We start from the raw sequence: 16,899 nt of genomic DNA on the forward strand, positions 1-16,899 counted from the left end.
GGTGCAGTATGGCTGATATGGGTAGATTATGAATCAATGCTGCTACACAGGAAACTATAACAAACGGCCAAATGTTGAGCAACATCCACTGAAAACGTCCCCTCAGTAGCTGTTTAGAAGCTTTAAAGTTTGACCAGCTGTCATGGAAATGTTTGAAATATTTCTGAGCCCTTTTCTCGTCTATGTTAGCTGACAAATATATGTTTGAAAGTTCAGTCTTGACCTTGTGGTGTTTTTATCTCAAGCAACTGTCCCCAAATTTGGGCTGCACAGCATCTGTGCTCAGAGCTTAACATAATCAAAACACTCCAAACTGTTTGGTGGCTATGAGCCATACTATTTGGGGGCAAGCTACTTGGTAAAATAAATAATTTTGAACCATATAAGCTGATAAACATTTTGTTTTTAAAATATCCTAACGCTTGAAACAACCATTTAGCCATTTTTAAATCAAATTATAGCTATTTTTTTGGATAATTAACAAACCCTCTAACTCCAATAGCTGCATGTCATTCTGACTTTGCAACATCAGATATAATGTCTCGAGCAGTAAAATGCAGACGGTATTAAAATCCTTACTAGTAAAAAATGTTTATTTACAGTACATCAATTCACATAAAGATTATCTGGTCTTGTCATGGATAATAAAAAGCAACGTCCTGCTCAACTGATATCAGCATACAGTGGTTTATAAACAGACAAGGACTTAAAATATGGAATATATAATTGAAGAGGTGCATTAAAATTTAAAAGGATGATAACCAGCAGCCAGCAACACGTCTGTGGAGGTGACACTCGATCTAAAACATGAATCATGACCTGCTGGTGTGACGTCTAGAAGAGAGGCGCAGACTGTCTGGGGTCATCTGGTAACACACTGATGGAGTCCTCTGCCTTTCCACACAGCATGCAGAGCATAGTGTACTCCTGGACAACACATAACAGATGTAATAAACAGACTGTACAAGGCAGCAACTAACACATACAAATACAGATCACCATATGGTTAATAAACTAGTGTGCAGACACCTTACCTGGTATTCATCAACAACAGAGAAAGTGTATTCGTGCCTGGCGATGACGTGGTCACAGTTTTTGCAGACATCTGGAAAGAGAAATGGGCATTGATGGATTATTTTTAAACATACTGAAGATGAGTTTCTTAGAAGGTGGGCGTTGTTACCATTGACTTGTGGTGAGTTTTGACAGATGACTGTAAATTTTTCTTCATAAACTATATAGCTATTACCATTCTGACACATTAATATTCTGCTTTAACAGTCTCCGCCCTTCTTTAAAGGTTTTCCACAAGATTTTGGAACCTAGCTCTGGGGATTGTTCCCATGAAGGCACAGTCGTAGTAGTGAGGTCGGCCTGATGTTAAAGGGGAGCTACGCCCATTTTCAAAATTCACATAAGTTATTCCTACAGTCCAAAAATATTTTACGGTATGAACAACTCTCTCCCAAAAACTAAAGTGCTCAAACTCAAAGTTGTGATGTCATCAAGTATAGAGTCTGGAGCTGCTCCAAAGACAAAGACTTGGGAAAGATATTATTGATGACACTTAAAAGCACCCAGGGGAATGTTCTGAGTATATGGGTACATTTTCTGTTTCAGAGCTGAAAACATTGCAATAGAATAAAGCTCATTTGAGTGTAGATCGAATCAATGTAGCGTCATGCTCACAACAGTCACCTCCAGGTAGACAACTGGCAAATGATTTGAATTGCCGACATATGTGAAATCCACAAACTTGTTAATTTCTGTTGTTATTTTCAGCTGTGACCTTAACGTTTAAGACGTAGAGTTAAACATGATGGTACGACTGAAAGGGCTTTCTGACAGCAAGGTAAAGCTATGAAAATACTCTAAACATAGCGTACACTTTAACTGAGATTATTTTTTTTTAGTTAGGGCGTTTTTAAGGCGGCTAAAAAACAAAAATGTTTTACATTTCATGTACGTGATATGGGAGTAGAACCTGCAAGTTATTATAAACACACATTACCATGCGGTCTATAAAAGAGGAAACAAGCTTTCTGTGGGTCCTCAAAATCAGCCTCACGTTTATTGTCTATGAAGCAGTTCCTGACTTTATATGTGATGACATTATGAGTTTGAGTACTACTTTTGTGGTTTCTAGCTTTAAGAGAGAGAAGCTCATGTTCACAAATATTGATTGAAGTTTCCTAGACCATGTAAATAACTAGGGCTGCACAGTTAATTAAAACATTATCAAAAATGCAATATGGCCAATTGCAGGAGCTGCATTTTTTTTTTTTGATGAAAGTAAAAACAAAGTCCCAACATGCCATTATAAATGAAACATTGTGGTGCTATAGAGGTGCCCCAGCCGACAAATCATGTCCAAGACATAAGGAAAAGTGTTTGCTCGGTACAGACCCCAGCAAAGATATCATCATCCTTTTAATGTTTTTTTAATTTATTCATTTCCGTAACCCTTGTCCTGTTAGGGGTCGCGGTGGTGCTGGAGCCTATCCCAGCTGACACTGGGTGAGAGGCAGGGTACACCCTGGACAGGTTGCCAGACTATCACAGGGCTGACACATAGAGACAGACAACCATTCACGGCCAATTTGGACTCATCAATTAACCTGTGTGTGCATATTTATATCTATCTCAGGTTCATATGCCCCACCTTGGGCTCAAACCAGGACCTTCTTGCTGTGAGGCGTCAATGCTAACCATTGCACCACCACCATGAAAATGAAATGCAAAAATCACCATTCCCACTAAAATCTGTTTACAAATTGCATTATAATTTCTTGTGCATATTGTGCAGCCCTGGAGATACTATATTGAAATTCTTACTTTAAGATGTGTTCTCCTTTAGACCAGAGCTCTGTGCAGGCCTGTTAAATACTTATGGACTGTGGCATGTTGAAACAGGAAAAGAATCTTCCTCAAACTGCTGCCACTAAGTCGGAAGCACACTAGTACTACTTTACTACACACTAGCACTACTAAAACACCACTACATGATATTATTTAAGATTAACCTCAGCTTGAATCAGCCCAAATCTGAAAAACAGTGCATAAACAGTCGAATCATACTTTTAAATCTAAAGGTTTTTCCCCACTACAATAAAAAAACGCTTGGTGAAGTTGTGTGAGGAGCACAAGAGGAAGAAGAGTGACTAACGGTCATATGTGACGATCTCCTCTCCATCATCATCCTCTGTGGCTTTATTGCTGATCAGCACAAAGTCCCTCTGGTGGCAGTTGGCACAGCCCAGGTAGTTCATCAGGTAGGAGCCATTCTCCAGACAGGTGTTGCCCTGAGCAGCACATCACAGGACCACAGTTAACTCTTTATGCTTTACCAATGGCGCCCTGGAATTTAGCCTTAAGCCTTAACATTATATCAAAACATCATCTTTTGAGGTGCTTGGTTTTCCTGTCCTTACATAAATTAGCGTTACTCACCATAGCTAACTAGCTAACTATCACCCTTACTTACTAGTACACCAAGTGGGCGTTGTGCCCTAAAAATAAGTAGTAAGTAAGTAGTAAGCTTGTTGCCTCAACTTACCCGGTCCGGGTATTCTTTCTGCACGCAGCCGTTGCACATTTTAACTTTAAAAGCCTATTTTATTCAAGTCAGTTGGCGATAAAACACTGTCAACAGCCTTTTTTAGGGATGCGAAAACATCTCTTCCGCACTGGACGGTGGCCCCTGCGGCTCATTAGAGTTGTAAAACACCGTGGTCAGCGGACATCGTTGCAAACCCCCCACCTGTAATTTGTAGATCTATGAAGACCGCCCGCCGCTGCCTCACTTCCGGTGTCATCTCCGAACGATTGGGAGACGTCACGGCTACGTAATTTACGTGCGCAAACATGGCGGTTGAGCTGCAGTAGAGTTTTGTTGCCATGTGAAAATTGTCTGGTAAATATGAGGCATTTAAATTTTATGGATACTATTCATGTCAGAACAGTCGGTTAGGATTTAAGCTAAGTGCTGTTAACGTTACCCAGCGGCTGGTGTTAGCTGTAATGCACGGACCGTTAGCTTGTTTAGCTCACCCCAAACGTGCTTCAGTGAACGTTGGCTAGCTTTGACTTGACACCCACGTTGTGCAGCTGTTAACACTGGATTACTGCAGTGGTGTGTTGGTTATAAATTGTGTCATTGTGTTCACCCTAATGTCGATATTACGTAAAATATCACCTGCAGTTTATGTCGCATAGGCCCAAGGCTTTTATTCTGTGATGGTATGATGCTATTGAGACACTGCAGTTAGGCTATATTTATCCTGTGCTGCAGAGCTTTGTTTTCACATATGTGCTGTTCTTGTGTTCACCTGTTTAGAAATGGCAAAGGTTCAAACCCCAAATGAAAAGGTGGTGAAACCCCCTGTGAAGAAAAAGAACAACCACAACTCTAAAAACTACAAGAACACCAAAAGGAACTACTGTATTCTGTGTCGCAGGTTTCATATGAAACATGTAAGTGGCTCTATATTTATCAATACATTTTAATGAGTAACACTGCTGGGCTGCTGGATATGGGTTTTTCCTACAATATTGAGCTGTCACAAAAGATTTATAATCTTGACGTTATGTCTCTTTACTACAGGAAGCACAAGAGCATGTGCATAGTATGCTGCATCACAGGGAGCTGGAGACTGTGCTGGGCAAGTGAGTGATATTAGTCAACAACAGTTTCATTTAAGAATTATTTAATTTCATCATTTTTTTTCATGATGCAAAAATACACCAATGAACACTAGGGCTACAACTAACCATTATTTTCATTGTCGACTAATCATTTTATTGAAAAATGTGTTAAAATGTTGAAAAATGTCGGTCTGTCTCTCCCAAACCCCAAAATGATGTCATCTAATGTCTTGTTTCGTACTCACGCCAAAGGGTTTTAGTTTGTAATGGGAGAGCGTGTAAAGTCGCCAATATTTGAACGTAACAAGCTGCAATAAGAGTATTTTGGGGTACTTTTATAGTACTTTTCTATGAAAAATGACTCAAACCGATTAGTCGACCACTAAAATCGTCACTGATTATTTTAATAGTCATCGATTAGTCGACTAATCGTTGCAGCCCTGATAAACACACATAATGCACTTAAGACATTTTGGTGGGGGGTGTAGTATGATCTGAGAAAAGAAGTAGAAGGATGGCACCCATAAAAAAATCACTGTATGTTCCAATACCCATACATTTAGTGTGTCAGAAAACAGTATGTCCCAATATACAGCATGTCAAGTGCAGTATGCCATAAATACCAGGATGTTCTATTCCATGTGGCCATATTTTGCAGTTTGCAAGCCAACATGCTTTTTTGGCTATTCTGACCCACAATCCTCTGCACAGTGGCTTGCATACTGCAAAATTTGTCACATCAACTGGGCTGCAAAAAGATGACAGCTTGACAGCTAATTGACAGCCCTTAGAAGTCGCAATAACGGCTGACAGCGCATTGAAGTAACTGATGACACGTTTGAATAACAATTGGAATGTTACTTGTTTAAATAAACTAAATAATCATAAAGATTACTAACAAGAAAAGAACATAAGTTTGAAAATATCAATAGAAATGCATGTGTAATTTCACTGCTGTGAATATAATGTTAGAATCTACAATGTATGCAGTTATAATTTAAAAGCTAAACTACATACATCAGAGAGCTCTCCGGGTTGACCTCCGTCTCTTGCAAGCTCTATGAACAATGTTTTGGTTTATCTCCATGGTAACAGATACATTAGAAAGAGGGTCAAAGCTCAGGACATTATGTTATGAGAAAGCAGTATGTCCCGATTGTGTGCATATTGCATGCAACAGTATGTACTTTTAAGGGGCAGCTGCAGTACATCCTGAAAGTAAAAACAAAAAGTAAGCTATTTGGAGTGCACCCCTGTTCTATTTCTATGATGACACCATATGTACAACATATGTTTAGGCTGCATTCCTCGGGAGTATTTCCTTCAGCGAGAAGTTTGACTCATAAAGATAATTGTTTGTAGAAAAACAGGTTTATATTTGTCAATGTAAGGTCTTAAAAAAATATTGTATTGGCATCGTATTGAAACTCAGGTGTTGTGTTGGCATTAGTATCAAAAATATCAAATTATACCCAACACAAAATGGTGTTCGTTGTGTCTTTTCATTATCAGGGATTCATTTCATGAGTGTCAGGCGTGTAAGGCCTCCTCCATGGGTTTAAACGAATACGCTCGGCACATCTCCACCGCTGAACACAAAGCCAAGTTGAAGAGCTTGACGCAGAAGAAGGTGAAGGCCCTCTCTCTGTTCAAGACTCTGGACAAAGAGACCATGGGCCAGATCCTGGAGAGAAACAAGACACTAAAAAAAGAGGAGTAATAATTTATCCTGTATATCTGCTTGCATTTTATTCTCTCCGTGTTGTGATATGTTTTAATAACTTGTGTTTTTTTTTTCATTACAGGAAGAAAGCAATGAAAAAGAAAAAGAAGAAACTGAAGCAGATAGCTGGTCAGAAGCGTGCAGCCATGCAACAGGGAGGCAGCCATAAAAACGTGGCGGTGTCCAATGTAGCGAGGCCGGAAAAATCCAAACAAGTGAACACAAGGATACTGAAACAGGGAACGTACCAGCAGGAGAGAAATGACGCTGTTGTTCAAAACAAAGAGAATAAAGTATCCAGTCTGCAAAGACCTCTTTACCAAAGAGAATCAGTTTTGCAGTCTCAAAGTGGAAGATTGACTTATTTGTCAGGAGAACCTGCAGGTCGAACTCTGCATTGCTCTAATGTTCGAGACCAGTCCACCCAATCAGCACAGCAGCCTGACAACTATTCAGTCAAAACTGAGAGCTCCCAATCGGACAGACTTAATAGGAGACCACAAGGAGGTGTCACTAACAAGCCGGGACAAAAATCATGGCCTACCAACAGCCAGAATGACTATTACAACAAGCAGTATGATGGAGACTTCACCAGTGACCAGCTTCCTCATAACGGAGCCATCATCTTTGGTCACGGCCAAAATGAGAGCACGGAATCTTCTCAGCCAGGACAAGAAGGTTCAGCTCACCATGCTTCAGCGAGTGGATCTGCCAACGCAGCTCCCATACGGGATGTCGACATCAGCGCGATGCTACGGCAAATCAGAAGAGCGCTTGGTGTTAGGGAGCCGTGCAGAGCTGACCGTGAAGCCCGGAAGCAGAGCAGTGAGGCGGGTGTCCGGGTGACTGAGAAAGAGTCGCCGACAGGCAGCTCCTGTAGGAGGCACGCCAAGGAGGCTACACTTCCCGTCACTTCTGCTGCAGCTCCATCTGTGCAGTCTTCACAGGTCAACAGCCCTGCTCGTGCATCCCATTCTGGCGTTTCTTCGTCCAGTGTTGCTCCTCCTGAGCCAAAGCAGACGACATTTAGAACGACGCAGGGAGCGACACAACAGTGTGAGAAAAGCTCAGTGTCTGCAAGTAACTCAAATAGAGCATTAAACAGCAAAGAGAGAGAATCTCAGGCCCCGCCTGACAGCCAGACCTCTGAGCCTACCTCGAACATCACCCGCAGGGTTCGAATCGCCCACAGATCAGCCACAGTTCAGGGGGGAAATGCGGCTGGACTTAAACCAACCCTGAATAAAGTGTTCAGCTTTTCAGGGGGCAGTAGTAAGTCGAACTGGAGGGAGGTGTATGAGGAGAGGAAGAAGCAGGCGAGGGGCAAAAGCATGCCCAGGTAACCTCTTCATGTCTTTTCCGCTGTATCCATTTTAACCTGTATTTGCCAAACAGGGATTTTTATTTGTTGTTTTAATTCTGTGTGGTAACAGGTTTGGAATTCAGCTGGCAAACCCTCTGTCGAACCAACAAAGCTCAACACAAGCAGAATCTGACATGACTCTCTCAGAGGGCTTCCACTGGGAGTCGTTCCCAAACAGTCCTTCAGCTGCACACTGGACTGGACTACCTCCTCCGCCCCAGGACACAGTATATAATGACTCTCGCACAGAAACTCAGTCAGCTCCTCAGGTGCAGGAGCCTTTGGAGCCACCTGGTGCAGCTCAGGAAGGCTGCAGCAGGCAGACGGTCCACGCTGTCTCTGTGAAGATGGAGCAAAGCTGTGAGGATGAGAACGGAGATTTGAGAGCCAGCAGTGGTGCCAGCAAGAGGAAACACAACATGGTGAGTGTAGGTCACAGCTGGAAGATCCAACTAATAGATTTGTATTATTGGAATTTAATTGTTATGTGTTCTTGCAGTATGATGACGTTTCTGATAAGCAGTCAAGTGGAAAAAAGAAGAAAACAAAGTCAAACACAGGTAATTCTGACATTTGAGAGCTCTAAGCGACCAATAAAATGTTGCCGACCTATGAACTTTCTGATTGACTAATCTTTGGTCGACTATTGGAGCTAGCTTCCTTTATTTGTTATTGTCTTTTTTGAAAGGGGCAAATGTAAATATATGCACATCATGTGTAGGTACAAGCAAGGCTGCTGTACAACGACATAACTGAGAAGGATAATGTCTGCACACTGACTCTGAACCACAGATTCATTAGACAGATGATGTTTTGATTCCGGTCAAGTTGTCACATTAAAGAAATAAATGTCATCCAGTAAATCTCAGTGTGTATTTTTCCCTTTCTTCCTGCCGCACAGACCAGGGCCAGATGGACCAGCTGTTGGCCGTGTCTCTGAGGGAGGATGAGCTGAGCCACTCGTTGCAGGATTTGGACAGGTCTCTGATCCAGGCCCGCAGTGCCCTGCAAGCTGCCTACACAGAGGTCCAAAGACTCCTGCTATTGAGACAGCAGGTAACACCACTAATGGAGATACATAAATCTGTTTTAATGTTTCCTCAGGTGTCTTTTCATTTGTTTACATTAACTGTTCTTCCTGCTGTTGTAGTTTACTGCTGAGATCAACAGTCTGAGAGCCCAGCGCATTGAAATCCTGCAGGGGATGCAAGGTACAGTCAGTTTACCCTTTGCTTTAAATGACCTCATACGCAACAAGTAGTTTACCTTTGTCTTTCTTCATCTCTCTCAGGAGGATACTCAGGAGCATCTACCATAACAGAGAGAGCCACCACCTCACCAGCAGGGGCAAGACTCTCTCCCCTTCCTTCCTCTAGTGCCTTTCCCACTCAGCCATCACCCACAAACCCAGTATCTTCCATCAGCCCCCTTGCCCTGACAGCCATGCAAGTAAAGCAAGAAATCTTCCAACAGTCCGCAGCAGGACAGGCCAGTCAGTTTGCCAAAATGCTCCCCTGTAACTCTGAGACACCTCAGGTACCTGCGACCCAACCTGTGCCCTTGTTTCCCGCTGATTTGCTCCCCTCACTGCTGCTGCCATCAACAAGCTTAGCTGCTCCAACAACTGCTGTCACCTCTCTGAAACAACTCCAATCTGAGCCCTCTGTATCACCAAATGTAAATCAGCAGACTGTTAGGTTAGCGAGCGAAGAAGCACAGCCAGCCGACAATGATTCTGAGGAAGAGGCAGGAGGAAATCTCAGCACAGAGCAAGTTAAAGGAAAAGAGCCAGCAGCAGAGAAGTCTGACTCCACTTCAGCCCCCAAAAGAGGTCAGAATGCATCTGCTGCAGCATCGGACGACGATGGAGATAGTGAGAGCGACGCCTCTGTCAAAATGATGGAGCCCTCCAACCCGGTGGTCATTGATATCGATGAATCAGACAATGAGGACGCACCAGATGATCCAATCCAACAAGAGCCCCCTGAGAAGTCTGTCAGTGTGGAATTTCATTCTTCAAGCACACAGGTGGTTCAGGATAATGATGCTGAGAGGTGAGATCACAGTTGGTATAGAATCCTGAACATTACGAGCATTGCTTTATTTATAAGTGTGAAATGCGACCAACTCTTTTCTCTTGACAACTCAGGAAAGTTCAGCCGACAGCTGTGCCAGTGAAAGATGCCAGTGTTCCTTCGGGTGAGTGTTGTGTCTCCTGCTAACCCATGTCCCTAAAGCCACACAAAGAACATGTTGGCCAATCAGCAGCCTGAAGAAAGCTATTTGTGGAGGGCTGCTTGGAGCAAGGACCTCCGTAGCATTCTGACGCCTCTGTTCTTTTCCAAAAACACTTTTCTGGCCATTATTCATCGCCAACACTCAGGAACAGAAGGGAAGAAATTGGGTCAGATACTTGATTAGTGACACCAGTCTTGGGTGGCCCCCTAAAACTGTGCCAATCGTATAGATCTTCTGCACAGCTGGGGGGATGTGATGTAGCAACATCAATATGTGAAGCATTGTCTCCTGTCATTGCTGCATATTAGCCTGGACAGACATTGATGTAAACTTCAACTTGATTGGTTGGTGGAGGTATACAACCACAAGGCAGTACATTGAAGGTTTTTTTTCCTCAGAGGGTGTTGAGAATGAGGAGCCATCTGTGGGAGCTTTTTTGAATCACACAGGACCAGTCCACGGCCTCCAGGTTCATGAGGGTCGACTGTACACGTGTTCAGGGGACAACACGGCGCGGGCCTACGGTCTTATGGTATGTTGATTACAAAATTTTGCCCCTGCTGACAGCTGCATCCTTCCTCAGACATTAAACAAATCTTATTAAACTACGACAATCCGTCTGTGTCATGCAGACTGTTCTTTGCTTTTTACTCGTTGTGAAAAAATAACTAATTATTTTTCAGGTAAAGAAAACACACAATAATCTTTATGCACTGCTGTTGTTGCTGCTGTTACATTGAATTTATTACATATATAGTGATGCAATTTTTTCGACATACCAAGCACCAAAGGCAATGGATCATAATAAGATGTATATTTTGTCTCTGTGTATCCAGAACAGGGAGTACCAGGCTGTGTTTGAAGGTCACACAAACAAAGTCAACTGTCTGCTGGTAGCATCGTTCCCAAACATGCCGGCGCGCCTCTACACCGGATCCAGTGACCAGACTATCCGCTGTTACAGCATAAAGGTACAAAACGTCTGGACTCTTTATGATTTGTTTGTGTCTAACCCTTATTAGACCAGGAGTGGCTTCAGTTGTTAAAGAAAGAGCAGCTTTAGGCCCCGGTCACACAGAAAGCGTTTTAGCAGCTGGAGGTGGCTTTTTGGATTTTTCAAAAAAATGAGAATGAAGCCTTTTGCTCACAGTTTTTGCCATCATACTTTAAATACACGCCCACTTCTGTGAGCTTAGTTCTACCTCCTGGCTTCTGGTTTGCATGTTGTTTCAATGTCTTTTTATTCAGTGATATATTTCTCTCCTCTCACTTTTAGACCACAAAGTGTCTGGAGCAGATCACTCTATCGGACAGAGTGTTGTGTTTGCACACTGCCTGGAACATCCTGTTTGCTGGACTCGCCAATGGATCAGTGGCTAGCTATGACTTAAAGGTGGGTGACTGTAATAAAGGGGAGGAAACTCAAGATTTCAACACCATGAGTGGTTGGTATTTCTTTTGATTTGACATCAAAGTCCCAGTGAAAGAGAAGTTAGAGCATCTTTAGCTTTTGTAGAGAATATTTGAGGGGAGTACAGTCACAAGAGGGGTTTAAATCACTTCCTTTGCAACTGATTAGACCAATAAAAAGTGGGCGGGCCTGGAGTTTAGCACATAATGATTAATAGGGATGTCCCGATCCAGCTTTTTCCACTTCCGATCTGATACCGATATTACAGCCTTGAGTTCTGGCCAATATCGATCCGATCCAAGCACGTATTATACATATTCACTTATTTTGTTGTCAGTCATGTTAGAAAAGGTTTGATCAAGCGATATTACTCTAACAAGAAGAACTACTTAATCGGGTCAGTTAGAATGATCCACAACAGTTAGTATAAGAAACTGACCTGTTTATTGTTAACAGGGTTAAATAAACAAACTTTAAACTTGAACATTAACATCAAATAGAAAATATAGCTGGTTTGCTTTGGCTGCTTTGGCCCCTTAATAAATAGAAAATAAATCAACACAAGAAATCTTTAAAATGTCTAACAATGAAATTAAAATAGCAGCAAGACTCTCACACACTTGTGCTTTGGCCCCCAAATAAATAAAAAAATAGAGTAACACCACAAGACATTGTTGACATTTAACAAACAATGCAGCCTTTCCTTTTCAGTTATTTTAGTAGTGTCAGTGCCAGCCTGGTGCTGCTGTTTCCTGGGACCAACAGAGGGGACAAAAAACCACACACAGTATTGTACAACTGTTTAAACCAGCAATAGTCCATCCATGGCTCCAGTTTCACTAATTGTGCCCAAAACAATGCCATCAGTGCTCTTTACTTAAACAGTAAGAGTGTAAACCAAATAAAAATATCACTCTCAAAAAACCGGAGCAGAAAACAAGTAGTCAGTTAACTAAGTTGACCGCTACTCTTCCTACCCTCCGTGTATATCTGCCGTCTGCATGCTGGCCTGGTGGATTGATAGTAAGAGCTGGAGCGGGTCATTGGAATAGACTGCTTGAATCGCGGAGCACTGGGCTGGCTGGAAAAGCTGGATCAGACTCTGAAAAACTGGATCGGAGTTCTTGGATCCGCATTTTTCCATGCATTTTTCCGATGCCGATGCACGTTTTTTGCTAATATCGGCGGCCGATACCTAATCCCTAATGATTAACTGAGGCAGAGACACAGAATTAAAACTGAAAATGTATTTTTTATTTCACTGGCTCTTTAAAAACACTCATATGCTGTAACCTGAGTAAACCAACAATCTAAACTGGGTTTGTGTTAGTCAAATTCTGTCAGATTATGTTTCTGGCACGTGTTAACCTGTAACCAGTGTATTTGAATGAACAAACGAAATAAATTGTTGACAATATTTTCAGAGCGTAGGTCTTGCCTTTGTATTCTTGTCTGTCGCAGTAATGTTCTGACAGCTGCTTTAAAACAGTAGCACAGTTATCTCCATATTTTCTTCAGCCCTGATCTCTCTGTCTTTCTCACTCAGACTCTGAAGCAGTTGGATGTGTTTGAGTGCCACGGCCCACGAGGTGTGAGCTGCCTGGGTACAGCACAGGAAGGCGCCCGCCGAGTCCTGCTGGTCGGCTCCTACGACAGCACCATCAGCGTACGAGACGCCAAGAGTGGCCTGCTGCTACGCACGCTGGAGGGTCACACAAAAACTGTACTCTGCATGAAGGTGAGGAGACAAACCCACATCTGAACACTTGAGCTGTTAAACTTTATAATGATTTTCGTCCAAGTAAGGAGGCTAAATAACTGGAGATTCTCCAGTTTAGACATTTACATTGGCTGGAAAAACGTTGGGTTGTAGGTCTTGTAGATGAAGTGTAGATCTGGTCATTAAAGAGATTATTACTCGTATATCAGGTGTACTGAATTACATGTTTCTTTGTTGTTTTCAGGTGGTGAATGACCTGGTCTTCAGTGGCTCCAGTGACACATCTGTTCATGCCCACAACATCCACGTAAGTTAAAAAGTTTCCCAATAGCTAAAATGATCTACGAGTAAGGATGGACAGACACTTGAGGTTTGTTTTCCTGTCTTGCTACATTACAAATCTATTAATCTTAATTCCTGTGTCTTAAAAGTTGAGCACAAATTTAGTTATTAAAGTGACAAAAAAATGAGATTATTCAGATTTATAATCCTGTTATATTTAAATGTTAATTTATGCAGAGTGTGTGTCTGGGTTTTTGTTCTGGCATGTTTCTCTTTCCATTTCTTGCGTTCACCGTCTTTGTTTTTGCAGACGGGCGAGCTGGTTCGCATCTACAAGGGTCACGGTCATGCCGTCACATCAATAGTCATCTTGGGGAAAGTGATGGTGACAGCCTGTCTGGATAAACTGGTCCGAGTTTACGAGCTCCAGGTACAGAATATATGACTCAAAATTTACCAAGATGTGTGTTTAAGAAAGTGAACACAGGCTGTTTTTTGCTTCACCAACCACTGTAAAATAATCAAAACAAGTTTTTTTCTTTTATTAATTTCAATTAGATTTCTCATAGTTTCCATTTGCAGTGTTAGAAGTGAGGTACAATCAGGCCGCCATTTAAAAAGATCTTAAATTTGACTCCTTGAAACCTGCAGATATATTTCGTTCTGGGTTTTTTTAACTAACCCCTGTATCTGTCGTCTTGTGCATCACTTGAATCATCTATTAACTCGTCATTTAAACTTTGTGTCTTTCTAGTCCCATGACCGCCTGCAGGTGTATGGGGGTCACAATGACATGGTGATGTGCATGGCCGTACACAAGAGTGTGGTATGTTGCTAAAGCTGATCCAGCCATGTTTCTGAATCTAAATGTGCACAAACGATGGACTAATATTGTTAATCTATGTATCTACCATTGTTTGTCTCACTCAGATCTACACAGGCTGCTATGATGGCAGTGTTCAAGCTGTGAAGCTCAACTTGATGAAGAACTACCGCTGCTGGGTAACGACTCATTACACAGAGAGTGAAGCTTAGAGGAAAAATTTTTTTGTTCTGTTTTTTTTTTTTTTTTTTTCATTGACTTGTATCTTAACGTGTGTCTCTGTGACCTTTGCCCCCTGTTCAGTGGCAGAATTGCGCTCTGATCTTCGGCATGGCGGAGCATCTTTTGCAGCACCTCGTCAAAGACCACAGCAACCCGAATCTGCAGTCTGTCAAATGCCGCTGGAGAGGCTGCAGCACTTTCTTTGGCACGCAGCAGTGTGTTCGGCAGGTAATGAAACGACGCCATCTTTGTTTCGACAAAGTGAAGATTACCAGTCAGCTCGTTAGCCAAGCAGTGTGCATGAGTTCCTTAGTCTTGTTTGTATTTGTCCTGCAGAAGCTGCCGGAGCACATGCAGAACCACGCGGAGAACGACAGTAAAGTGCAGCTTTGACAGCAGCAGCGCTGAAGTAAGGTAGCAGATAAGGTTGGAGTCTCATCCATTACAACACATCGACTGATTTTCTCTTTCAAAGTTCTTCCGGATTTTCCGTTTTACTTTCTATTAAATTCCTGTGGGAGAACATATTTTTCCTGTATTTCCCATCTTATTTCCTCATCTCTTCGGTGTTGTGCACCCTGTGTGACCTCTGTGACAGTGAAACAAGGCAGGCCGCTTGTTATTGATCCCTGAAGCCACTGTATGACAGGATTAAGACATTCACTCTAAAACCTTTTGGGACCTTAGTAGCTTAGTAACCTCAGCAATTATTTGTGGTTATCAGTAATTCTTCTTTTTTAAACAAGTAATTCATCCCTCTTTTTTGGATCTGTTGGTCGACACCATAAAATATATTATACAGTAACCCTCCTCAGATATGTGTGTGTGAGGCTAATTATTCAGAGCATTTCTACAGCTATGCTGCAACTTATAGTGTGGGCTGTTTCCAGACTCAGTTAACAGGTTTTAATTTGTGGAACACCAAAGCAGAAATGCCACATTGTCTGAACCTGAACAAAATGAACTTAGTTATACATCAAATCTACAGTTTCATAGTTATTTTAAAGGAGTATTCCACCAATTTGGTGTTGTGTTCCTGTCACATTGTCAGACTCACACTAGACAGTTTAAAAAAAGGATTAAAACCAATGCAACAGAACAGGTGATATTGTCTTTAATACACGCATTTGTCTTCCCTCTTACACCCGGCACCTATAATACCCACAATGCAACTCAACTGCTTACAGGTCAGTTGCAGAGTCACGTCTATAATGCTAATAGGGGCTAATATAGCATCCAGCTGATAGATTCAAGCAGAGATGAGAAGCTGGCTACAGTAGTCTGGTAAGCTCTAGGCTTGGGCACAATCAAGTTATTATAGTATACTGGGGTATCTATAAAAACTTACATGGAGAGGCTGTATTGAGGATGTAATGTATGTAGTGCACATCACGTGCCACTAGAAGTCAGTTTCTGCTGGTGGAACAGGAAGCTGAGCTGGCAAACATGGCGGCTGCCAGTAGTGAAGACAGGATTAAACAACCAGTTAGCAATGGCAGAGAGACACAGAGGGACTAAACAACATATTTTAACATCTAATTCTATGAATTAAGGATTTATTTCAACCAAACCAGAGTTGGTTATTGTTGTAAGAGTGGACTAACTAACTAGACAACTAACAAGATTAACTAAGACAGTTTTGGTGAGCTTTTTGTTTGTTTCTGTCGAGTCTGAATGAAATGTGTTTGGATTAGTAAACAAGGCAGTTCAGCTCGTCTTAGTTTGGCGGAAGACACAAACTTACATTCAGGAAGTCTGCAGTTGTGTTTTTCTGTCTAATAGGAAAAATAAGAGTATATTACCTTCCTTGACAATTTGTTTATTCATTAGACCAAAGAAACGGAGAGCTTGTGGAACATTGTGAATTCACTGGTCAGAGAGGTTAAGAAGTGCTGCACACAAATACCAGCATAAACCGCATACCCTGGTAAAATTTCGGGAAGGTTTGAGAAAATAGATGCCGCCCAAGCCCAGTAAGCTTCTTCCTAACTCCACACATCCAGATAGGTTTCATTTCCAAACTTGTAGCCTTCAACTCCCACTGAGGCTGACTCAAGTCACATCACTTTAGACAATTTATCAGATTTAATGCAGCTCTCTAATTTTAGGAAAGGTTGGGGCTCTGAGGAGGATTTTCAAATCTTTTGGGGTTGTTGTCAATTCGCTTTGGTCGGGACATGCATACGTGGACGGTAGCTCAAATATGGAAACAAACAGGCTTAACTTGCTGGTACACTGTATTATATTTAGAAAGTGCAGTTTGGGAGTTACTCCAGGGTTTTAAATCCACACGTTAATATTTTGCAACCTATTTCCTGTATAAAGAATAAAAATCTTCACCACCTGCTGTCACGTCAGATTTCTCTCGAGTTGGTAAATTGTTAATTGTTGGTGATACCACAGTGTAGAGACAGTATATCCTTAACTACTTCTTGACTCAGACATTTGCTCCTGTCCCACTTCAGAACTCTGA

At 42.0% G+C, this 16,899-nt stretch overlaps 2 protein-coding genes across 3 annotated transcripts; one reads left to right on the plus strand and one right to left on the minus strand.

Moving 5' to 3' along the window:
* Window positions 1–566: 566 nt before the first annotated feature.
* churc1 (churchill domain containing 1) lies at window positions 567–3,764 on the minus strand. The gene is made up of 4 exons (XM_049591033.1): window positions 3,557–3,764; window positions 3,167–3,302; window positions 1,035–1,105; window positions 567–927 (listed from the first exon to the last, which is right to left on the minus strand). Exons 1-4 carry the CDS (start codon window positions 3,593–3,595, stop codon window positions 835–837), a joined length of 339 nt encoding a protein of 112 aa, XP_049446990.1. The 5' UTR covers window positions 3,596–3,764; the 3' UTR covers window positions 567–834.
* A 75-nt stretch (window positions 3,765–3,839) lies between these two features.
* On the plus strand, window positions 3,840–16,792 carry znf106b (zinc finger protein 106b). 2 transcript variants are annotated; one of them, XM_049591034.1, is made up of 21 exons: window positions 3,840–3,913; window positions 4,337–4,473; window positions 4,604–4,665; window positions 6,157–6,360; window positions 6,450–7,706; window positions 7,801–8,152; window positions 8,230–8,290; window positions 8,632–8,786; window positions 8,881–8,941; window positions 9,022–9,784; window positions 9,880–9,929; window positions 10,367–10,500; window positions 10,805–10,939; window positions 11,245–11,361; window positions 12,926–13,117; window positions 13,344–13,406; window positions 13,692–13,811; window positions 14,136–14,207; window positions 14,312–14,383; window positions 14,508–14,654; window positions 14,763–16,792. In XM_049591034.1, exons 2-21 carry the CDS (start codon window positions 4,339–4,341, stop codon window positions 14,817–14,819), a joined length of 4,209 nt encoding a protein of 1,402 aa, XP_049446991.1. In that variant the 5' UTR covers window positions 3,840–3,913; window positions 4,337–4,338; the 3' UTR covers window positions 14,820–16,792. The 2 variants fall into 2 exon arrangements, with proteins under 2 accessions (XP_049446991.1, XP_049446993.1); XM_049591036.1 differs by having other exon boundaries at window positions 6,157–6,357.
* Window positions 16,793–16,899: the final 107 nt, after the last annotated feature.

This window comes from Epinephelus fuscoguttatus, linkage group LG11, assembly GCF_011397635.1.
Source record: "Epinephelus fuscoguttatus linkage group LG11, E.fuscoguttatus.final_Chr_v1".
Taxonomy (NCBI): Eukaryota; Metazoa; Chordata; class Actinopteri; order Perciformes; family Serranidae; genus Epinephelus; species Epinephelus fuscoguttatus.

Bases quoted from the DNA above. Each gene is read 5' to 3' on its own strand.
- churc1 (XM_049591033.1), bottom strand. From the start codon at position 3,595: ATGTGCAACGGCTGCGTGCAGAAAGAATACCCGGACCGG. The intron at 3,303-3,556 runs GTAAGTTGAGGC...TGTGCTGCTCAG, and splicing joins AGAAAGAATACCCGGACCGG to GGCAACACCTGTCTGGAGAA. The intron at 1,106-3,166 runs GTTAGTCACTCT...TTCTCTTTCCAG, and splicing joins GGAGATCGTCACATATGACC to ATGTCTGCAAAAACTGTGAC.
- znf106b (XM_049591034.1), top strand. From the start codon at position 4,339: ATGGCAAAGGTTCAAACCCCAAATGAAAAGGTGGTGAAACCCCCTGTG. The intron at 6,361-6,449 runs GTAATAATTTAT...TTTTCATTACAG, and splicing joins AAGACACTAAAAAAAGAGGA to GAAGAAAGCAATGAAAAAGA. The intron at 8,787-8,880 runs GTAACACCACTA...CTGCTGTTGTAG, and splicing joins TCCTGCTATTGAGACAGCAG to TTTACTGCTGAGATCAACAG.